Source organism: Platalea leucorodia (genome assembly GCF_965183815.1).
Source record: "Platalea leucorodia genome assembly, chromosome: 14".
In the NCBI taxonomy this organism is placed as follows: domain Eukaryota; kingdom Metazoa; phylum Chordata; class Aves; order Pelecaniformes; family Threskiornithidae; genus Platalea; species Platalea leucorodia.
In genome coordinates this window covers 1121686-1145064 of record NC_138836.1, presented here as the reverse complement: position 1 = coordinate 1145064, position 23379 = coordinate 1121686, and the positions used below count along the sequence as shown (strand labels likewise).

At 51.4% G+C, this 23379-nt stretch overlaps 2 protein-coding genes across 5 annotated transcripts in view; both read right to left on the bottom strand.

Annotated features, from left to right (window-relative positions):
* The window catches only part of ST6GALNAC1 (ST6 N-acetylgalactosaminide alpha-2,6-sialyltransferase 1), a 32771-nt gene extending 27671 nt beyond the window's left edge, over positions 1 to 5100 (bottom strand). The window contains exon 1 of the mRNA XM_082326619.1: positions 4894 to 5100. The gene's annotated coding sequence lies outside the window, so the exon portion shown is untranslated. The remainder of the gene's footprint in view (positions 1 to 4893) is intronic.
* A 2027-nt stretch (positions 5101 to 7127) lies between these two features.
* MXRA7 (matrix remodeling associated 7) overlaps positions 7128 to 23379 on the bottom strand; it is a 29576-nt gene continuing 13324 nt past the window's right edge. Inside the window, exons 4-6 of one of the 4 annotated variants that reach the window (XM_082326388.1) lie at positions 22443 to 22542; positions 19987 to 20046; positions 11191 to 12930 (exon numbers count right to left, since the gene is read on the bottom strand). In XM_082326388.1, the coding sequence (XP_082182514.1) occupies positions 19992 to 20046; positions 22443 to 22542 (155 nt within the window). In that variant the 3' untranslated portion in view covers positions 11191 to 12930; positions 19987 to 19991. Of the gene's footprint in view, positions 8044 to 11190; positions 12931 to 19883; positions 19965 to 19986; positions 20047 to 22442; positions 22543 to 23379 lie in introns of those variants that run through there. The other 3 variants (XM_082326390.1, XM_082326387.1, XM_082326389.1) reach the window with 3 other exon arrangements.

The following is a 23379-nucleotide window of genomic DNA, read 5'->3' as shown; positions in this document are numbered from 1 at the left end:
GGTTTCTATTTTCTCCATCCGGTTTCCACTGGTCTTTCTATTGCTAATACACAGGTAACACCCTGCGTAAGTCATCCAGTAGCTTCACATCACAGTGGAAAAACAAACAGAACAAAGACCATGGAAGAGGAACAACCAACATCCACCCAGGCCCATCAGAACTGAGGTGCATAAACACACACAGAGGAGATCTTTTTTAAAAAAGCCAAACCAAACAGCAAGTTCAGAGCTCAGCAGGCGTGAGTCCCTCTCCCAGCCACTCTGACCACACGCAGCCCGTGTCTTAGAAGTACCTAGAAACTATAACTCCTCCATTTTGCAAAAGACATAGCTCTGACTTCCAGGACAAACGTCCGATGCTGGGACAAGCCTAGGCAGTCAGTCATTCCACCTCCCTGCAAATCTGTTTCCCCAGGCAGGCCTGGTTTATCCACCCAGGTGCATTTTCGGTAAGTCCCTCTTCCCTCAAAAGGTCACGGTCATCTCCATTTGCTGCTGGGCTTTAATGTTCTCCTCCAAAATGAAACAGCTGGATTTTTAAGTGGTCCTTGCTGACACGAAAGGACACACTCCACACAAAGAGAGTGGCAGCTAAAGGGAATTCAGGGTAACAGGAGGGATTAGAAAGATCCTGTGCTTGAACAGGGAACCACTACCCTGAGTCCAACAGCTTACGATAAGATGAGAAAGTAAGACATGAATCTGATGCCGTTATTCATCTGAAACCAGGACTTGCTTCACGTATGAACCACTGGCCTCCTCAAGGTAAGACACCGTCTCTTCTGGCCTCTGCTCTCCCCCCGTTTGCAGCAGCCAGCCTCTAGACCCCGGTCCGTGGCGCCCGTGCACGCGTCCCACCACAGCAGCTCTCGGTCAGCTCAGGCGCGGCTGCTGCAGGAACGCGGGCACCGACGAAGCCTCGCCAGTGACGCGGAACGCGATGCTCTGTGCCGAACCGGTGCCATCACGCAGCCAGGTCTGTGCCTGTACTCCACAGACGAGCAATGGCCATCAGAAACACCTATTGCCAGTGGCCTGCAGTTTTCTCTGCAAAGTTCTCCTCTGCTACCAGAACTGGGGGTATCTGGAAACTGAAGGAAGCCGATAGCCAGTCCTGCGATGCTGGAAGGCACTAAAAATTCCAAGTACCATCTTTCAGAAGAGTTACTGAACCGATGCAGCCATCTTCAATTACTACAAACTAAACACTTTCACCGCTTCCTTTCCCACCCTCCCATTTCCTTAAAACCAGCATCTTGGGTTAATTTCTACTTCTATCAATTATCAGTAGCAGAATTCCAAGTCCCAGGCAGAGCTGGCAAAACAACTTCCCACACCACACAGGCTACTATCCTTTGTTTCCTTCCCAATAAAAGGCTTGTCAACAGTGTTGATAAGGAAGACAAGTTACAGAGGCAATGATCCACAAAGGCCTCTCCTTCGCAAGGATCGCAGTCATTTCTTTAAGAGAGAGTTATAAAAGTCACAAGGACATTAGAAGAATGTCACATAAGTCACAAATACCTATTTCAGATCTTATCTGATGCTCTGCTGACTGATGCTATAGCAGGCAAACGAAATTGGAACTCAAGTCCTGGCCTCTGGAAAGGTGGCTCCATCCGAGGGACGCCTTCTCTTCCCCCAGTCAAGCATAACCACGGGCTCGGAGAACAAGCTCTTCCTCCCGCGACTCCTAGCTAGCGTATTGCGCTCCACTGAGCCAACCAACACTCACCCCGCAGGTGAAACAAAGCTGAGCTCTTGGGGGCCGCGGGGGTATGGGAAATTTTAAATGAGAATTTTAGAAAAATTCTGGTCTTGATCAGGAAGAATTGTTCAGAAAATGAGAGATTTCTATCTGCAGTCATTAGCCAAGTTCAGCCAGTCTCAGGAATGCTGGATAACAGGCAAATCACAACACAGAGGATTTGTGAGAGATTTGCTAAGGAGCAAAGGACTACACATATCCTTCTTAATTCTCTCTGAAGCAGAGCCGTACCCGAAGGCTTCAGCGGGAGCTCTGCAGGACCCCTCTGCTGTTTGCATGAAACAGCAGCACCATCCAGCGGAGAAACGCTACTGGCTTCTCCCCTCCCACCCTCTCAGGTTTACCTACCTTCACCTACAGAAAATGCAGTCTATAAACTTTCCTCCAATTCCGAGTGCTTTAGGGCTTCATTCACCTTAGCCTTGGGTTAGAAAAGGTGAGACTTTTCAGGAGAGCAGCAAAAAATATCTCCAAAAAGAATCATACTTCCTACTGCCAGGCAGCTCTGTCAGCAGCAGCATCTCTCCCCGAGCGTGACCCTGCCCTGCACCAGGACTGCAATCTCTTCGCCACGGTAGAGGCGGAAAAGCTGAACCCCATGGATGCAGGTTCTCATCGTACCTTGCCCTGGGATTTTACCACTGCAAACAGCCTCACAGCCAGACGTGCTGCAGCGAGTCCACACGCGACCACAGGGAGAAGGCAGGCGGCCGCCCCTGCCACGCCTGGCCCAGGCCGCGCTGCCCGTTTTGCAGATGTGTTAACTCCCGTAGGATTTCCCAGGACGACATCGGTTGGCTGTTCCATCTCCTTCTACAGCGGCATCCCTAACAATTTGGCTTAATGTGTGAGAACAGTCCCAATCCCCACCGTAGGTTTGTTGCTACCCTCTCACGGAAAACACAATCAATTATCCCCTTTCTTTGAGACAAACGAAGATGACACAGACCATGTAATACCTCCTCTTTGTCAGTTTATTGTTCCCATTACAAACTAGCAGTTAACAAATGCGAGCAGTACACAGCATTCCCAACAGCCGATCACACCGTGACTCACTACCCATGCGTATCTCAAGGACGGCATGCCTGACCCACTTTGGGAATTCAGAAAGCATTTCAGACGAGATTTTCCCCTTCAGAAAAAGGAGTGTCCCACAGCTATTCCAGAGCTGTTGGCTGGGATCCAGCAATCGGATGCGTCTGATGCGCAATAGGTAGATTCAAAGTTTAAAAAAAAAAGAAAAATCACAAGGATTTCCATGTTTTGCTTTGTTCCCATCCTAGCAGAGAGCCAGATTCAAATCCATGGGACTAGCACTCCAGCCCCATCTCCTGAGCTCATCTTTAGGACTTCTTACCACCTAGTGCTGCTTCCGTAGCTCGGTCTGAACAGGTACTCACAGACCAGAACCTCTGCTGCTTCACTTGACATTTAGAGAAGACTCACAAGAAAGATCACATTCCCGGAACATGTCAAAATCCCGATAAAAACTCACCTTTGTGAGGAAAGCTTTTGTCGTATCATGGAGTAAGGAGAATAAAACAAAATACCATTCACTTGCCGCACACAGAAGGTAGCAGACGCCACTGTACGTTTTCCACCACGTCCGACATTATGTTGGTCAGACAACGTCCAGAGAAATGCAGATGGAAAAGGCTACAATACCAAGGGTTTTACAGAGATTTGTCTCTTTGGCCCATTTTTATAAAGTCTTTATATCAAAATGTGATTCACCAACCAAAGTGTGGGTGGTAGTAAAGGTGAAGCTGCCTTCTTAAAACAGGAGATGCTTATGCCACACATTCACTGCTTGCTTACTGCATAAATTCCTTACAGTCACCAGTGACTGCAAATTTCAGAATTGATTATTTCACTCTTCAGAGGAAGTTATATTCTCTAAAATGGATTGTTATCTACAACATGATTTTTGAACTTTGTTCCCACCGTTCTTATGGGAATAAACCCAGTCTATTATAAATTCAGAGACTGGATTTAATTCCCTGATAAATGCATGTAGCCTGGATACGGTGATTAAGAGACATGAGGCACCTGGGGGGAGGGAACAAACAGGAGTGTGGGTTTTTTTTTTTAGCGTTATGATAACACCAAGGCTGGTCTGGAAACTCCTACTTGTTCTCCTCTGGTGGATATAAATGAGGACTTTTGCCTTTGATTCATTCTGAGAAACGCCCCAGAGCAATTTATTCAAAATATGTGACATGGTTTGCATAATCCCGTAACTCCCCTTAACAGCACAGAGGGCAACATAAGGTGGAAAATAACCTTGCAGGTGCAAAAAGCAGAGGGTTTATGGTGGGTATGGGGCCACACTCTTTCCCGTCTATAACGATTCCCATTTCCTCCAAAGGAAAGGACAGTGGAAACCCACCTCTTCACGATCAGATACACTTGACGAGTTCACTGGCACAATTCTCTTTGCCTACGCTGCTAACGCACCGGGCCAAGCCCAATTTACATAACTTACACCAGCTCCAGAGTGCAAAGCAGATGCTATCACAGCACAGAGCATAAGGTTTACCAGTTCCAGGGGCAACCTATGCAAAAAAGCTCATTTAAAAGATCTGCAGAGAAAGTCTCCAAACCTGAAATCCCTATCAAAGCTACTTACAGAGCCAGAGGAGGGGAATTCTGCTTTCTCCTTCCCCTGCCTTCACCTCCCCCACCTACTAAAGCTCCTTAACTAAATCATTCCAGTCTTTTTTTAAACCTGCATCTCTGGTGCTCAAAGACTGCCCGAGCTTGAATGAGAAATGAAGCCCATCCAAGAACACTGGGGATGTGGAACGGAACGCTCTCATTCTCTGATCTACCCAAGATCAGATCAAGACAATACAATTTATTCCTAATCTGCAGGATCAAGAGTCCCAACACCAGATTACTCTAAAGCGTGCCGAGTGAGATGTCAGGAACACACGTAGATAAGAGTATCAGAAAAAACATGTCTACAAAACACTTTGGCCAAGTTCTAGGAGGAACCATTCTTGCCGAGCACGCCAGCGGCACACGCTCCGCGTTGCTCTGGGCACTTTCAGACGGGCAGCAGCTTCATTTCCCAAGCTGCCAGCACAGACAGACCCCCAGACCATCACCGAGCGTGAATTTACTAAAGAACGGCTTCCACCACGGTCACTCCGACTCATCTCGCTCCACTCCCACTCCAAAACCACGGACACGAGCGTCCCGGCGACCTCGGTGGACTCTGGGTCGGGCCCAACGCCCGGTGAGAACCCGCCCGGGGCAGGCGGGGTAACCTGGACGCCTCGCAAGGCCGGAGCCCGGCGGGCGAGGCGCCGCCAGGGAAGGGCTGGCCCCGCTGCCCCCCCCCGGCGCCGCGGCGGCCCTCCCGGCAGCGCTGCCGCACAGCCTCCGGCCAGGCATTCACGGGGACGCCGCTGCGGGAGGCCTCGGGGCCGGGCCCCGCCGCCGCCGCCATCTTTCTGCATCGCACTCAGGCAGGCGGCGGGGCTACGTCACCGGTAGCGCGTCACGCCCCGGCGGTGCGCATGCGCACTGCGTCGCAGCGGCTCCGCGGCGGGCGGCGGGGGCCAGGCCGGCGCCGCTGGGCGGTGCCTACGCGTGCGGGGCGGGGACGCGGCTGCGCAATGGCGACGGGCCTCGGGCGGCGGGGCCGGTTGCCATGGCAGCGGCGGCTCCGCCGGGCCCTCGCCCCACGGGGCCCCGCCGCGCCGGTCCGCGGCCCCCTCGGCCCCCGCCGCCTTCCCGCGACAGCGCTGGGTGGGACCGGCTCCCCGCCGGGACTGGGGCTCGCAGGAGACCGGGCCTCCGCGTTACGAAGGGCCGTGAGGGGGCCCTCGGCCTGAGCGCTGGTTCGGGATCCTCCGGGCCGCGTTGGCGGCCCCAGAGCTCGCCAAAGGCGCGAAGGTTTCCCCCGCGGTCCCGCTCCCGGCGGTGCCTTCCTACGGCCACCTTGTACCCTGCGGCCCCGCCTGAGGCCGAGGACAAGCAGCCGGGGTCCTGTCAAGGACGGTACCCAGACGGGGAGAGCCTGCTGTCGCAACTGGTGACAGTTGCTGTGTAAATATTGATGAGCCCAGAGAGGAACGGAACTCGGAAGCTGGCTGGCCAAGTCGGGACGCAGCCCATGGCTGCAGGTCCCGGCGGCAGCCCGCGGCCGCCCGCAGCGCCCACGCAGACCTGTCCGGTGCGCGCGAGGAAGCGTGCCTCTTAAAATCCATGGGCTTTACACCTAGACATCCCTTTGCTTCATTGTCTTGGGCACAGGCTTCTTTATTTAGATTAATTTCTTTCTTAAATTTGGGCCTAGTAAATGGCAGATCTTTTACCGCTGTCCTGTCATCAGCAGCATCTCAATGTTCGGGTGACGCTGCTCGGAGAAGGTGTGGGCAGGACAGGTTTAATGCCAGCTGCTCTCCCTTGTTCAGCGCTACGATTGCTGGTGTAATGTGAGACTGAGGAGTTTGAGGCATTTTTTTCTTTTTTTTTTTTTTGTTTGTTTCAGAAATGTTCCTGTTGAGAGAAAGCCCAAATGTAAAAGAAGAAATATAAAAATATTTTGGAAATAAACTGTAAAGTCTACAAGAAAAAGACTAAAAATCAACCAAACCTTGATTCTCCTTTGCTTGCTTTCAAGAAGAGCTTTGGAAAGGATCCTGCTTTCAGTTTTGAACCAGGGAGACGTCCCATATACAAATGTTCTACATTTCTCCCTTTGCACAGCTTGACAAAGGAAATTGTGGCCTAGGGACACAGCAAGCTAGCATGATGTTTCACATCATGAGACTCCCTTCTCCCACTTAATTCCTTCATGTTGAATAAGAAGAGGTAATTTACAGACATTAAATTTAGATTAAGTCCTGACTTGGTAGTAAAACCAGCTTGATTCCATAATAAATATGCCTACACTTAAGTGAAAACAATTAGAAGATAAAATGATTCTTAAAAGTCAAATACTACAGTGTTATAGAATATGCTGTAGTGGGAAACAGTGACCAGATAATGGGATATTTGGTTTCTCAGGCTCAAAAGAATTACACAAAATAAAGCAAACCTAATCTTTTAAGAGATCATACCCTAAAACTCGGTCAGAAAACGTTGCCTCCCTTTGTCAGCAGTTATTAAAACTGAGAAAATCCTTCCTGATAATAAAGTATTTAACAGGATTTCATGGGTGAGAGAAGTACACCAGAAGACATACAGGTAAAATTAGGACTGCTCATTGATTTACTCTAGCCAAACCACCAAGAGTTGGGCAAAACTGTTCAAAATACTTGATAAATTCACAGAGCTTTCCTAAGTACATCGTTTCCCACCTCATTTTTATATTAGGAGAACAGGATCTGAACTGGACACAACCATCCTTGTAAAAATGCCAGCCACCTTTCTGCACTACTTTTACCAGTGTCAAGAGGCGAAGAGGTGTTTGCGTCTCCAGGCTGAAGTTAGCTGCTGTTTTCTCAGGCGTGAAGATGAGCTCCATGGGGTCAGCCGGAACCGACTTGGAGTTGTTTCAAAAAGCCGACGTGAAGGAGGATGAAGTGTTCCTTCCAAGGAGATGAGAACGGCAGCTCACCTCTAATCAGCGCACTAATGCCTTGGCTTTGGCTATTTGTTTTCTGAGGTTGTGCAGGCTCCATCCTTGGAGGTTTTCAAGACCTGACAGGATAAAGCTCTGAGTAACCTGGCTTGATCTCATAGCTGATGCTGCTTTGAGCAGGAGGCTGGACTACAGACCTCCTTAGGTCCCTTCCAACCTGAGTTATTCTATGATTCTGTTATTTTCATCCATTTTACATCCATCATCTTTGGCTTTCTTCAAACTGATAGAGACTAGGTTTGAAAGTTCATTTTTATAAAGCATTGCCAGAACAAAGTTGCGAGTTTAACTGCTTTGTATGACTGAGACATAAGACCCAACCAGAAAGAGGTAAAAATCTCTGTACGAGATGAAAATATCACGATAACTCTTCAAGGAAAAATGATAGAAAGGGTGAGAAATTACAAGTCTTTTGAAATATATATCACAGGCCTATATGCATTTGCAAACCAAACTGGAACTGCAAAATAACTACCAAAACATGTTTATAGCGCTACAGTCTCCAGTGTGCTGTGTAGTAAGGGCCAAGATGACTTTTGGGCATAGTCTCCACTGGCTGCAAGGTTATATATCATACAGCCTAAGCTGCTCCTTCATGTCTCCTTCAGACATCTCTCCAAATGTGTCACTTTTTTCCTTCATGAGCCTGAAGATGGCAGCCAGCTGCTCTCTCTGAACCCTGTCAAGAAGAAAAGGAGAAGTAGGAATAGCCAGTCCCCAGAAGGCACTTTGAGCGAGAACACCATGGTCAAATGAAACACGAAGCCAAATGCAGGTCATTTTACAGGCCTTACTGGCTGTGGGAAATCCGCCCATGTGAGGCGAGAAAGGGAGAGCCTCTGGTTCTCCTTCCTCCACCTTCCTATCTATCCAGTCATCCTGCATGTCTCTCTGCAGTTCTTCAAATATGGAGATAAAACAGACTGCTTTAACACCAGCTTTGGAGTTTCTTAGGGCTTATCTATGCTCAGAGTTTCAGGATAACTCGACATGTGGAATTTCGTAAGACCAACATGTCCCAGTTTAGCAGACCCCATAACGAAACTGGATTGAGCTTCATCAGCCCAGTGTCCTTTCATTCTGTAATGAGAGTACGTAAATACAAAGTAATTCTCCCTTAGAACTGAAGACTAGACTGCCTTCCAGTGTGGACATGACTTTAATCAACGGCTGGAAAGTAAGACCACAGATAGAAATCATTGATTCGAGAGTTTGTCTGCCAATGTCAAATGGTGGGATGGACTCGTGTAGCCAGTCCAGCAGCGAGGTGATCGCTGTGCGGGCAGAGGCTGACCAGTGGACCACCCAGCTCAGATTTGCGTCCCTAGAAAGCCCCATAGTAGGTGATTAACTCCCTTCTCCCCATAACAGATGGTATCCTGATTTTTCCCTAATCTGAAGCAGTTAACCATTGTTGGATGTCCTGCAGCACAAAGATTGCTGTCTGTCACAGGGCTTTATTTGAGGAAGCTTTACAGGAGGGCTTATATTGGTCATACATCTACTGATCATCACGCAGGGAAAGAGAGGGGTGGACAGCACAGGAGCGTCATTTGTTCGCAAGTAGCTCATGAACTGATGCAACTGATTTTGATGTCTACAAAATCCTCTTTTAGGGCAAAATGAATGTGCACCTTGGCTCCAGTCAGGGCTGGCTATGGGCTGCTTTGTTCTCACTGCCGGACTCCTACCTGATTGGCATCTGATTGCAGTACTGCCTAGCACACCTCATACCTGACTCTCCTGCGTGAGATTAAAAGAACTAATGAGGTTGTGGTGCTTTATGGCTGTAACAAGGGAGAAGCAGTTTCTATTATTTCAAGGCTCGTTTTGCCCCTACGTGACTGTGGGGCCAGAATTCAGCGACAGCCCAGCAGCTCAGAGCACAGATCTGCCGCAATCCCAGCTCCTCCTGCTTGTTTAGCATCTTTAGTCCTCCCCTGGGCTAGAAAGACAGACTCTGGCTTTTACTTCCACATTGTCACCCTGTCAAGAGTCCTCTGTCCCCGTCACAGCCAGCTTTCCACATAGGAATTTAACACACTGTAATTAATCCATTTAAATGCATGCCATTAGTTAACCTGGGGTGGTCTTCCTGCAAGTCCTGTGTGGACAAGCTATTAGCTGTTCCAGTAACAGGGGGGGTAGAAATACCTATTGACAGGCAAACCCGGGACACAGTCTTTGCTCGAAAGAAGAGAGAACAGCATCAACACATCAGAAGCAACCACACCACGAACAAGATCAATGGAAGGAGACAGTCAGGAAGAAGCAGAGGAGCTGTCGCGCGCAGAGCTGCTGCCGAGCGGGGCTCTCCATTTTCCCCGCTCCTGGACTAAGCCCCAGCAGAAGCAGGAACAGCAGACTGTCCTCCCAGCACCATTGCAGCAGGCAGGGCAGGGAAAAAGCAGATCCTGGCAAAAGAAAGCTCATTTGCCAATTCTTTTCTATTGCAATTAAAATGCAATTGTCCTAAGGCCAAACATATCCTGATAATGACGTGGGATCTTTTGGCTATGGAAGCTCTGGCCACAGGCTGTCAAGCGCCTGGATTTGTCTGTCTCTTCTGTAATTTTTTGTGCTCACATGAATAGCATCCAACTGCCCTTTCCAGACGAGAGGAAGGGAAGCACAGTCGTTAGTGATCAATATTTTATTCTAGATCACCGCTGGGCACCAGAGGGCACGTTTCCAGTCTGGTGTGGAGAAATTCAATACCCAGCTTTGCCTCACGTGTCTGAAATGCATGCCAGCTGGGAGTGCTCCACACAGGTCTGCATCCCTTGCTCGTTATTTCACAGACAGTAACGCAGCTGAAACCTCCCCAAAGGCCCGTTTCCTTGTCTCCAAACCTCCAAAATCATGATCACAGACAATATTCATTCTGTTTTGTTAAGTGCAACATCAATGCATTTTGGCTCCCCCCTCAAGTTCAAATACCATGACTGTGCATTTGAAAAACAGAAATAAAAAAGAGCTGTCACTGCTGTTACTTCTCTGTGCTACATAATCTACAACAAAGAGAGAGCAAAACAAAGATAAAGAGAGAGCAAAACAAAGATAAAGAGAGAAAAGAGCCTGGGAAGGAAGAGTAAGGCATCAAAAACATGAAACTGATTTCAAAAAGGAGCTTCTGTCAAAGGCGACCTTGTAAAACAACATTGTACTGCTCCAGATTGGGGTTCTTTTTGATGATTTCAGATCAAACCTACCCCATTCACAAGTAAAATCATTCTCCTCCTAAGCGCTGTCCTCAAAACTGCTTGGATTCAGGAGGTCAAACAGAATTTTACTTATTGCTGACAAAGTAGATTAATTAAAGGTTTTCAAAGCAGCCTAATTCTTCTTGATAGGCAATTGAATTTGCATACTTAACTCCCTTAGGCTCTTTTCAGACATTTCAGTCCAAGAACGTTACGATTAACTGGAGGTTTGGGGCAGTGAGCCACAGGTATGTTAAAGGAGACGGCGTTTCAGGAACCGCTAGGCATCCACGTTCACAGCAGCTGCACTCCTGGGCAGAGCTCGGCGCTTGGGAACGCTGCTAATCGCTCCGCAGCCAAACAGACCAGGATCCTGCTGCGACGCTGCGTTGCTCCAGCAGCAGTAAGGGAAAATCCCTGACTTTCGCCACTGGTCTGACTCTATTGTTAAGGAAGCCAGTGGAATCATTTATGGGGTAAAAGGCATAGGAGGACAGAACGTACCTCTAACCTAAAATCCAGATTTTCAACACAAATCTCTTGAGGAAGAAGTTGCAAGCTGCTGGAGGCAGGGAGAACAAGCACAAACCAAATAAACTATTCAAAGGTTTATTGGACCAAACAAAGGCAATTTTTACAGATTCAAGCCACTAGAATTACAGTCCTTTGTATAAGAGCCACCATCAGATACAAAACAAACAAACAAAACAAACAAAAGTAAAAAATACCCAGACAGCCATTTGAGTTGAAGAAATAGTTTGACTTGCTGCCACTAGCGAAAATCTGGACTCAACTATAGACTTTGCTCGATGTACATATTGCCATGTAACTCAAACACAATGTATATAAGGCATTCTTTGCATAGTTGGGTGCTTGGGACACAGTCAGCCAGCCAGCACCGAGGGGGGACAGCGGCTGTACCAGCGGGATGTTGAAGCGGAGGGTCCAGATGTGCCTAAATTCATATGCAAACCACTGAACACGCTTGCAGTTGTCGGCTGGGAAGGGGCAGCCCAGCCTCTTCTAAAGCTGAAGCCTCCTGCTGTTCTTTAAGTAAGCCCTTTTATGAAGTTTGCCAACCCCAGGCGCTGGAAAGGACAACTGTGTACAAGGTTTCAAGTATTGTCTGCATAGGAATTAAAAAGAAGGGGAAAAAAAAGCAGCAGCCTGTTGGGTTTCTGATATGTTTGCAGCGTTAGCCAAGAGGCAGTTGTCCTGCAGTGAGAGAGGAACTTTGAAGGACACATCCCCACCCAGCCTGGCGTTTCTACAACATCATTAGAGGACACCGGCCCTCTTCTCACTCTCGCAAACCAGCCGAGTTTGATTTGAAACCTGCTGTGTCTCAAGCAGGTATACACGCCCAGGCGAATTCATCTTCTATATGTGACAGAGCTGAGGAGCAATGCTGAGCTCTGGCTCCAGTGGACAAGCCACAGGGCTAGCAAGAGAAGAGGGCACTGGAACAGCAAGCAGGCAGAGGAATGGGGAGGGTGTCTCTTCCAGGACCCCCACAATCTCATCCTGAGCCAGAGGGAACCCCTGATGCCATAGCAACCTCCTTGGGCCTCTCCTCTTGGGAACCAGAGTAGGGAAAAGTGAGAATCCAGATATTAACAGCAGCCAAAGTGTGGTCTCCTAAACCTCCACCACAAACAGAACAGCTAAACTATCAATCTGCGTCACTTCTCGAGTCATTCTGTCTACCTACAGAATCAGCTCTCTGCTAAAATAACTACAGAAGCAAGATTTGAGTCGGTCCAGCTACCATCTGCCATCCCTCGCTTGGACCCCACTTTGTCCCTCCACCCCTCAGAATAAAGCAGTGTTGTACAACATTTGAAATCATAGGCAGTTCCCAGCCGCCAGCAATAAAGAGGAGTTTGGCCCCAGGAAGAAACAACTGGATAGTCTGGTATAAGGTCCAGGCTGGTCTGGGAGAAGAGCTACAGTTCACCCACCCCAATAAAGGAACCACACAGATTTCATGGGAGGCCTAATACATGGTAATGAACACAGCTAATAGACTTGCTGCATATTTAGCGTCCAATTTGGGTTCTGTTTGGGGGAGAGGGAGGAAGGTTCATCTCCGAGGACATCCCAGTCCCCCAAACACAACTCAAGTCACTGCTTGGGCCCAGCCCCAGTCCATGGAGCCACACAACAGGATCTCCCCAAACTTGACACCACAGGAGTTTTTGAAGAACTCAACTTCAGACCAAAAGGGGATCCCAAGTTTTGAGGGTTTATGGATTTCTCTTATGGGTGTGTTTGGTTGGTTTTGGTATTTCTCTCAAGCCTTTAAAGATGCCAAGGGATGCCTTTAGGAGGAGGCTAGGGACAACTTCATATAGTCTTCAGTTCTGCAAAGAGAAACAGGGAGAGAAGAGAAATCATTTCAGTCATTTCACCCCTCAGGTTGGTTCATTATTATTCACATAAATGAGCAGGGGGAAAACTCAGTGTGTGTGCGTGGGAAGGCAAGGCAACTTCCCATCTCAGGGCAGAACAAGCCGCTGTTTGCAAACCTCGTGCCTCGCAGGACGAGGCGCTTTGCTTTGTCAACTGCAGCAGGATAGTCGAAACTCAGAGGTGTCAATCCTCTCATCTGGAACCAAGTCTAAGTTATAACACTTCTGACCTACTGATGAGAGCTGGAGAAGCCCACCTAATTGGAAGCCTTCATTAGCTCCAGGGGTTACTGCCTGACTGTCCTGTGCAGAGCCTCCCTGGGCTGCTGGCACCCTTGTTCAGCCCAGATTCCTCCTCCCATCTGCAACCAGATGAGCCAGGAACGAGTACTGGTTTCACAGGGCAGTGTGCCTGAACAGGGCAACCTTTCTCAGTCTTCCTACAGATGTGTCTGTTCGAGGGAAGAAAGCAAAAAACCCCAGACTCGCTGCAGGTTGTGGGGCTTCCTTTTGATGGGAAGCTCTCCCAACGTCCCAGGGAAGGAGGGTGAGGTGGTTAGATGTGTTTTATGGCTGGGGACATCCAGGCACTCCCTGAGGTCTTGCAGCATGTTGTTAGCAGAGCCAGGGCTAAAAAACGCGGTCCCTTGTTCTCAGCTTGAACCTCTCAGACACTCTGCCCTTACTGGCCCAGCATCTCCCACGGCCCACCATCCGCAATGGGAAGCACTTGACGGTAGGCTGGGCAGCTGTCCACCGACACAGAGACCTGCCCTAAGGTAGAGGGAAGATACAACACACATTACCTGGGCACTTACAAGCACACGCAGATGCACGCCAGCCTCATTCCTCCTGAATTCAATAGGGTTCACTGCCCATAACACCTGAGCTCCATTTGAAAGCCCCCTGCTCCTGACAGCCACAGCACGAAGGCATATTACAGCCTCATCTCTTCCTCAATCCTCTGCAAAAGGTTGCCTTCTCCAGCAGCCTCACAAGTGCAGCTGGCGACCCGGATCCCGGGCGGGAGATGCAGGCTGAGGCATCACGTGGGACCGGGGTTACTCAAGCAACGCTGCGGAGGCTCAGTGGCCGGCCCATTAGGACAAAGAAAGGAAATTCTCCGGAGTGGATAATCGCTCTGCAAGATTCGCAGCGCTGAGGATCGGATCATCCCGCTCAAGTCACGCAAGCATAATCAGATTTCATGCGCGAGGGCATAAGCTTGTTGCCATGGGGGCCCAGAAGGAGAGGTCCCCTCCAGCGTGCCACAGTTGGAGTGGCGAGGGATGGAGGACGGGGCTCGGTTGCAGCCCCTCACAGGGATACTCACCTCCAGGACAGGGCCGGGCCGATAGCTGGGGTGAGAAGATCTTAAACCAAGCATGAACTTAATGGAGGATGTCCGTCAGAGCCATAAAGTCCCCATCTGCACAACAGGGATACCCCTTACTGCTCTTGGAGCAAGCTGTGAGGGGGATTAGACTAAAGAGCATGAGACAGTCCGTCACTGGGGACATCAGGGCCATAGAACCCCCAGGCTAAGAAGCTCTGACGTTGCTGCCACGGAGCCTGAGAGACTTAATTAGCTTGGGATGGGGGCTGAGAGCTTTGAGCCACTGCTTATCCTTGGCTCTTCCCTCCTTTCCATTCGCCTTGGACTATGAGATAACCTGGTTGGCATGCTTTCCCCTAGCAGCACATCAATCAAACCACGTTAGAGTCTTCTTTTGCTGGAAGCCCGTGTCCTCTCTTCAGGTAAAAAATATCCAAATATCTCTGCTCTGGCCCGGCTGAAGGCCAAGTCAGTAAATCATACGATTTGTCGGCTGGACATGCTTCTGTGCAAGGAACAACTGGAGAAGAAGGAGCTCAGACAAGGACAGGTCCTGGCTTACGAGGGAGGCTCAGGTACTGAAGGTCTCAAAAGACCATGCTTCTCCTGAAGCCTGGAAACTGGGTGTCCTTCTGGTGGCCCCAGAAGCATTCCCCTCACCCCAGCTCAGCCATGGCATCAGCACAAAGGCATGGGCTTCTTGCCTTTGAGAGCAGACAGCATCCCAGCACTGACAAACGGGGTGGGCTGGTGGCATTCCCACGTGTGTTTAGCCCTCACGCCTGCAAAATGCGCAGCAGGAGGTCAGGAAATCCTGTAGCCCATCCATAGACTATAGCTTCCCAAAGGAGCCCTGACCCACTCCAAGGAGATCCCAGACTATCCTGGCAATCGCCTGTGCCCTTTTCAGGAAGAGTTTCACTCAGAAAGCCGACTTTCTGAAGTGCGGACCATTCCCAGCTCCTTCCCTTGGCAGAGGGAGCAGGTGCTCAGCTTCTCGGGAACATCAGTCCTCTGGTCTGAAATCCTGGCAAGGAGGGCAGATAGCAAGCTGCCTCCAGACTCTTTTCAATCCAGACAGGCTAGCTGACCCTTGAGGATCGAGAGCAGCAAAGAAAGGTTCTGGGTGCCGGGCAGACCTGGCAATGGGCGGCCAAGCTCTCCCCAGCCAGTTCCCTCCCATCTCACTGCTGGGGATGGTCCCATCACTGCTGCTTCCCATTTCTCTACCACTGGGGCCACGACAATCTCATTTCTGGTAGTGACCATAACGCAGCCTTGTCCAGGATCAGGGTATTGCAGGAAGAATACGAGGAATGACATACTAAATCTAAGCTTTCCTGGTGGTCCCCAAAGTGTGGGCCAGTTCCTTCAGCCAACAGGTAAAACATGAAGAGAGAGGACTTAAATGCAGAACAGGGAGAGACAGTCAGTGCTTAGAAAAGAGAAGAGCGGGACAGCGAGAGGTACCAAAGGGAGCATCTATCAACACAAATCTGAAATTCCTTCAGTTGGACAGAAAAGCCGAAAGGTGCACACAACCTCAGGAAATGCTTACTGCTCCTCAGGAGCACCACGAAAGCAGTCGAGGCTGCCGGAGCCTGCACGACTGGGGAGCACACGTCCCATCACCTTTAGGATAGGGGCCAGCAAGGAGTTGGGGTCGGGGACTGTGTCACCCCCCGAGCAGACCTTGCCCACCGCTGTTTCAAGACAGAAGCTTCCCACGTTTCCCAGCCACAGCAGCAAGAGCCAAAAAGGCCAGAGCACAGCCAGGAAGGTGGCTCAAGCTCCCGGCCAGCTCAGCCGAGAGGCCACGATCACCTCCTTCAGTCGTGTGCCCATCCCCTTGCAACACTCCTGATCCCCCCAGCCAACACCGCAGCAGAGGGGAAAGCCACGGATGGGCCCACCTGCACTTCCCTCCATCGCTCAGTGTCTGTGCTCCAGCTCGCTGTCTCCCAGTTTGCACCCAGCCTGGTGTGATGCCCCAATTCCCCGCAGCCCTCGGTCTCCCCTGGCCACAGGGGAACCACAGGAGAGGCAGAGCCGGGCTCCCCGAGAGTTAGCAGATAGAGAACGGCAAGCTGCCCATGCCGCGCAGGATTAAGCAGAAGCAGATGAAGACAAGTTGTGAGCGCTGGGTGAGGGAGACGCAGAGAAGCAGCCACAAGCTGGGACAATTCAGGACCTGAGCCAAAAGAAAAAACCCGGGAGCTCAAAGCAGAGTCACTGTCTGGTCTGAAAGCTCATCCCAGGGCAGGGTCAGAGATTCACACCCTGCAAAGGCTATGGGGGAGCTTGCAAAAGTTTCCCCTCTGGGACAGGAGAGGAGGAGATGGGGAAGGGGCTTCCTGGCCTCCCCTTCCCCTGGGTTTCCGAGGGAGGCATCCTGAGTTGCTCAGTTTTTAAAGCTGCTGGGGACTCATGACTCAATCAGATGCTCTATAAATAGGGCCAGAGCTCAACTCCACTGACATCTCATAGGTCAAGGGACATTTCCCTGTGGATGTGGTGGAGGCAGGGAACAGCACTGGGCCACCAGGAGACTCCCTCCTCATACAAGTGGCGTCTGGCACCTACGGAAGGAGCATCAGAGCAGGGGGGGCTCAGCAGGGACCCCCAAACACACAGGGCCCCTTTCCTACAAGAGGCAGGCGGGAAGGAAACGTGCCTCATGCACTGGGTGTTTTGCAGCTGAATGCAGCCTTGCCCATGGTCGGTGCCATCCCTGTGGCTAGTGGCCACAGTGAAGCGGTGGCCAGCCTGAAGAGTCCCATGGCCCTAGGCTTTGCGGTCCCTTGCTGCTACTCCTCCTCCCTCGTCCCAGGACGACTATCGTGCTGCAGAAGATGAAAAGCAAACAAATAACAAAAACCCAAAGAAAGCCCAAACTTACCAGCTTTCCTCATCCAAAAGAAGCACCATGCTGGGCAGGACAGGACAGCAAAGCCCTTGGGCTGGGGGTGAAGGTTAGCAGAAGAGAAGGGAGGAGAAAGAGGCCCAGATCCCATGCCATGCAGAGCGGGGAGCAAGCAAGCGAGCCAGGGCTATGTGATGGCAATGCAGGGGGCGGATGGGGACAGATGCCGATGGAGAGTGCTCCCAAAATGCAACCTCCCCCAGGCCAGTCCACCCACTTATTTTTGGAGGGCCAGTAGTGGAGATGTTTGCAATAGGTCCAGGTCTGTCAACACGGTCATTAAACCCCTGCAGCTGCTTCCTGCCCTTGTGTGCTCCAGAGTTGTCATCAGGAGCATCATCTCGTTCAAAACTGAGCTTCAGTGTGGTTCTCCCTCAAGCCACAGCTGCATCCCCACTTTGATCCGGGATGTCTGGCAGAGCAGGGAAAGGTCTCTCCTCTCTGTCATTCCCTAGAGCCAGGGTCCATCCAGGGCATCTTGCTTTGCTGAAACTCCAGGGTCCAAGCTCGGGTTTATTCAGTGCTTCACAACCAAGAAGTACCCTGAACCCAGCTGGGGAGGAGACAGGTTTCCATTGCTAAACTACCACCAAGAAAAGGACTGTGTGTGAGACTTACAGCTATCCAGTTCCCCTTGCATGAATTCCAGCTTGCAGTTGAGCCCTAGGGTTAAGTCTAGCCTGGATTCAAGTAGTGTCTCCTCAACCCACCCATGGCTGGCCAGGAGATGAGGACTGGGAGGCAGGAGGAGAATTTGCTCCTGGAATGGGTCACCTGGCTGTGGGAATTGAGCCCATTAGCCAAGGAAACTGGGAAGCCATCCCTACCTTCTTCTCAGTCTTACAGAGGCCAGACTGTGGTCTGGGGAATCACCTGCTCCATCCACAAGTGCACCAGCAAACAGCAGAGTGTGTCTGAGCAGCTTGGTGCCATTCACTCAGACCCCGCTCATAGGGTCTGCAAGGGTGCCCCGGCTGAGCCCCATGGGGCAGCTTCTGGCTCGCCACCCCCAGAACACGAGAGAGGACAGAGAGGAGAGCCCTTTCCACAGACCGTCACGTGGGATCTGCTCTCCTTTCTCCAGCCAACACACCTAGCAAAGAGTGGCAAGGACAGAGCACAGACAGCTCAACCCCTCGGCATCACCGAGACCAACCAAGACTTGGCTGGGACCTGCTCGGCCGCATGGGAAGAGAGAACTGAAAGCAGAGACCCAGGGGAGTTGGTTCTCCTGACTGTTTTCTCTTTTACCTTGAGTGGAGCCTTGTTGCAGCTGTCAATGATCAACACAATCCTGGTCGTACTCCTTTCTAACTGCAAAAAAACCCCACTAATCTCTTTCAACCTCGAGGGAGGTTTAAAAAGCAGAGACCACTTCAATCCGTCGATGCGAGTCAGGCCCTGAAGGCACACTGGGGAGCCCTTCCTCTTCCTCCCTCATCTGCCAAGACAGCAACACCTAACAGTCAGCCCTTGTGGGCTGTCTCTCATGCCTACACAACTCAGCCCTGTCTGAACGGGGGCAGGCTGCCCCACTATGAGTCGTGTCTAGCCTGAACTAGTGCTTCGGCAATAGATGGCCAAAAGCCTCAGGTGCAGAAGAGAAGGATTTGGGAAATAGGCTGTGCTGGCTAGACTAAGGGCTGCATCCTTCCCCTGCACTCTTCCCCTTCCTGCCCAGAGTATTTTTCTCCCCCAAGGGAGCAAACACTACGTGCTTCTGTTCTAGAAGTACTGGTGACCCACCAGGTGTGATCAAGCACAGCCACCACCCAAGCAGATGTATTTCCCAACTACCGAGAAGTCCCTCTATTTTTTAAGACTGAAGTAACCAGAGGCAGGAAGTTGCATTGCTCAGTAAAGGTCACATTCCTTCCCCTTTTAGTCCAGATTTAGCACCAGTTTGAAGCCGCAAGACTCAAGTGAATACTAGGCAAGACAACCACAGCTTCTGGAGTGAAGCGGGTTAGAGCAGAAGTGGGTTTTTGGTTAAATAACCCAATCTACTGCATGCCTGTCCTCTCGTGTCTGTAGTCCTATAGCTCCTCCTGGAAGAGGCAAGTAATTCTTTCAAAGGCACCTCCAAAATCAGGGGTCCCCAAATTAAGGCTCGTGGACTACTGAGCACCACAACAAGTAGCCTCCAGGGGGGCTGGGGGACCCACCTGCATTTTTGGGGATGTTGCTTACAGGCTGCTTCATATGGGAACCTGTTGGTCCACGGGAAAACTGGAGGGCCGACAGGGCTAAAAGCAAAGACTAAGCCTGTCTCAGCTTTGGCAACACACCTTAGGACTAATTACCCACTCACTCAGCAGCCCTAATTTTCCAAATCAGGAAACAGAAGTGGTGGTGGGATGTCCAGCTCCAGGCATCCAAGATGGAAGAGGTGAGCATCCGAACGTGAGAGCCCCCGTTCCCCCCGGAGCGCTGATGGGAAGCGAGATGGAGGCAGAGGGGAGCGGACTCATTAATCTGTTATGAGGAGGGAAGGGGGAGGGAGGTGGGGAGGGAGGTGGGACAGGCAGTCAACTGCAGCTCAGAAACAAGCCCTCCCCCAGAAAATGAGACCCAAAAGCAAAAAAAAAACACATTAGCAGATGTTATCAATGGTACCACTACTTCTAAGAAACAGCGTGTCCTTACCAAAAAGATTTGCAAGAATGTTTGTGGCTGAGGACCTAAGGTACTTGCTACAGAGATGTGAGATCAGAGGTCAGCTCAATCCTGCAACATAAAGGTGGCAAACCTGGGTCACAGCAGATCAGCAGCACGGTCGGGGCGCATGGAGACGGGGAGAGGGGTGGAACTGCCGAGGGAGAAGGATGCAGGACAGGGTTGAGCTGCTGCACTCAGCTTGCCCGGGAGCTTACCTGGCAGCAGCCCGGCCCCCTTACACCACCTGCAAGGCCTGAAAGGAAAAGCTGCTGGTGCCGCAGTGAAGATTTGGGGGGAAAAAAAAGTAAGCCAGCAACAAAACGTGACAAAAAAATTCACAAAGCTGCCTTAAAGAAACAAACAACATAAATATGGAAGAGGAGAAAATAAAGGAGCAGTAGGAAAAACATGTCTGCCAATGCCCCTCAGGCTAGAAGGCTGCTGAGAGCCTCCGAGGGACCCCGATGTCCAGGCACCGTCCGTCAGTCCTAGGTGCACTGTCCTGCCCTGGGACCGCTCCAGGCGGACATGATCAACGATGCCTGGGAGGGCCCACACGCCCAGGAAAGGTCCACCAGCCCCTGGAGCCGGTCCTACGGTCCTGAGTACAAAACCCCCGTCCCACTGCTGTCCGTAGGCAATGTCCCCTCAGTGTCCCCAGGCCCCTGGGTGACAGCAGGAGCATTTGTTGCCACAGAGGAACCAGCCAAAGGCCCTACAGGACTTGTGGCCATGAAAACCTGAGCAGCAATTGCTCAGCTGGTTTGGACGGAGCTGCTGGTGCAAAGGGTTTGAATTTACCTGCTAGAGGTAGATTTTTTTTTTTTTTCTTTTTTTTTTGCATCGGTGTTTAGCAGGATCCTGGAAAGCAATTCCCATTGAGCCCCACGGGCTTCACTCATATTCACTCAGTTCCTTCCACCACCACCCTCCCCGAGTGAAAACTACAATGACACTAACAGGCCTGCTTAGCATTTTACAGGTTGGGGGCTCCAGGCATGATAAAGATATAACAAAAGGAAGAAAGCAAACAACATTTTTCCCAATGCCACCAATGCAGAATCAACCCATTGCCAGAGGAAATGGGAGCTCATTGCTGTTGCTGACCCCAGAGCACCCAGCCTTTGCAGTTCTTTGCTCCTGGCAGTGCTACAAGGCAGGTGAAGCCCAGGATTTGAGGACAACTGGGAGAAAGGGAAGACATCTCTTGATGGGAAAGTTGGCTTTGACACGGAGAGAACGGCTGTGGGCTGCAGGCTCGGCTACTGAAGGCAGCCTGCGCGGAGCCCTGTGCACCACCTGAGTCTCCCACAGGAGCGGAGCGAGGACATGTCAGTGCCAGCCCTTGGGCAGGTCTCTGGATTTATGCTGCGTACCGCAGCGCCCTGCTCATGCCATGGGGAGAAAGACTGGCCAGCCCGGCTGCCAGCAATGCGGACATGTTGCCCAGAGGCCTCGAGGCCAGGCTTGCCAGCAGGATCATGCTTGACCCAGGGGCAAGGTGTGATCCCTCCATCCTTGCCTTCCCTGCTGCACTCAAGTTTCCACTTAGTCTGTGTCAGGCCTTTACACCATGCCTTGGGTACCAGCAGCGGAGAGAACAACATCTCCCAGGCTTGCCTTGAGCCAGCACTGGGAAATCGGCTCCCTGCAACTCGCCCGAGAGGGAAGGGGTACGAGCTGCACACATCTGCCGGGGAGCAGCCTGCCACAGAGCCTGCTTGTAGGGCAAAGCCCCTGGCTGCAGGGTTTGGCGTCTGGTTTAGCAGGGGCTCTGGGTGCCCGGGGGCTGAAGGACTCCCTCCGCACATGGGCAGAGACTTCACACTGACAGCACAGACTGGCTTTGGATAGGGCTTTGCAGCTCGAGGTGCAAGGTTTCCCTTGTATAGGCTGGGAAATCTTTAGCTAGAAAGCTTGTTTTTGGTAACGGGACAGGCTCTTCCTTTCTTCAGGCAGGGCTCAAGCTCAGGACGAAACTTTAGCCAAAAGCGCGAGATGGACAATTTTCCTTCTCTACCAGGGCCGCTACGTGGCAAATCCCTGCCATCGCTTACAGCCGAGGAGCCAGCCCTAGGTACGGACATTCCCAGCCTCAGCCCCGTCACAGGGAACTCTAAAGCTCCACACTCACTCACTCTGCTCCAGTATCTCTGAGCTGTGCCCCCGTCCTCAGTTTGGAGGCCATCCAGAGGGTAAAGGGAGGGGAAGCAGCCAGAGATTGGGTCCTCAACAGATGTAAATCAACGTGGTACTAATGGGATCAGGGGAACTACACCAGCTTGCATCAGCTGGGAAATCTGGTCTGAGCATCCAGAGAAGGAGCTTGAACAGCTCCAAGGGTATACAGGGCCACAGCCTCTTCATCTCCTAAACCAGTCTGACTTTTTGTTCTCATGCCTTCCTGAGCGGTAGAGGTCTGGACCATGGTGCCATGAGATGTTGAGCCCAAGACATTTGGGGGAAGAGGTCTGAACACACCCAGCTTGCTTCAAGAGGATGCCGACCAGATGGCCTTGGGCAAGAAGAAAAAAGGAAACAACTTACCTTTGTTCTTCCTCGAGTTCTTCTTTGGTCATCATTGACTTGTACTGGTTTCCCCTCAGCTTTCCAGGACTGTATTTAAAAGAGAACGTCTCATCTGCAGCTGGACAGTAGGAGAGGGAGAGACAAAGAAGAGCAAGAGACTGTGTGAGCCAGAGACCTCCCGAGAGCAATGATCATCAGCAGCGGGCTCGTTCCCTTGAGCTTCTCACTGACCCCTGCTCCCACGCACGCACCCTAAACGCTGTGGCCACCCCAAAAGATACTTCCACAGTCAGCTCCCGTCTCCGGAGAGCCTGGGCAGTGTCGGGGAAGCTGCGTGGGCTGCGGTGGCGAGCCGAGGTGTGGCTGGCCAGAGGACGGCAGGAGTCCCAGCCGCAGCTCGCGCTGGAAACAGCGAGGACTGCTGCGAGCGAGCAGCCCTGCCTGGAAGCAGACACAAGTAAATCCTACAGCATGGGAACCATATGCTATTGCTCTCTTTGGATTCAAAGCCTTGCAGGCCTATCTTGGCTTATCAAGACATGCTAATCCCGCTCTGATTAGCTCACAGCATTTTCCGCGTCTCCTCTCCAGACTTGCATTCCTCCTCTCTCCCTCTCCTTCTCCAGGGGCCCTCTCCCGTGCTGGGGGCTCACGGACGGTGCCACGAGCAGAGCTGTCCCAGGCCGCGCAGCCCAGCAGCTCTCCTGCAGCCCTTGACAAAGCTCGCGAAAAAAGAAGGTGCCACACGGCAAATCCCAGGGCTGCAGACGGAGCTGAGCCAAGGCAGCCCCCGGAGCAGCGACACAGCTGGGTCCAAGTCCCCCTGCCACCAGCCGACAGGCCTGAAGTGGAAACCGGGGTCTCCTTCTCCAGGCCCGGCTGCTCTCCCACCCGGCTCGCCAGCCTCAGCCCTGTGCTAATTAGAGCATTGAAGCTCACAGACTCTGAGCCAAAG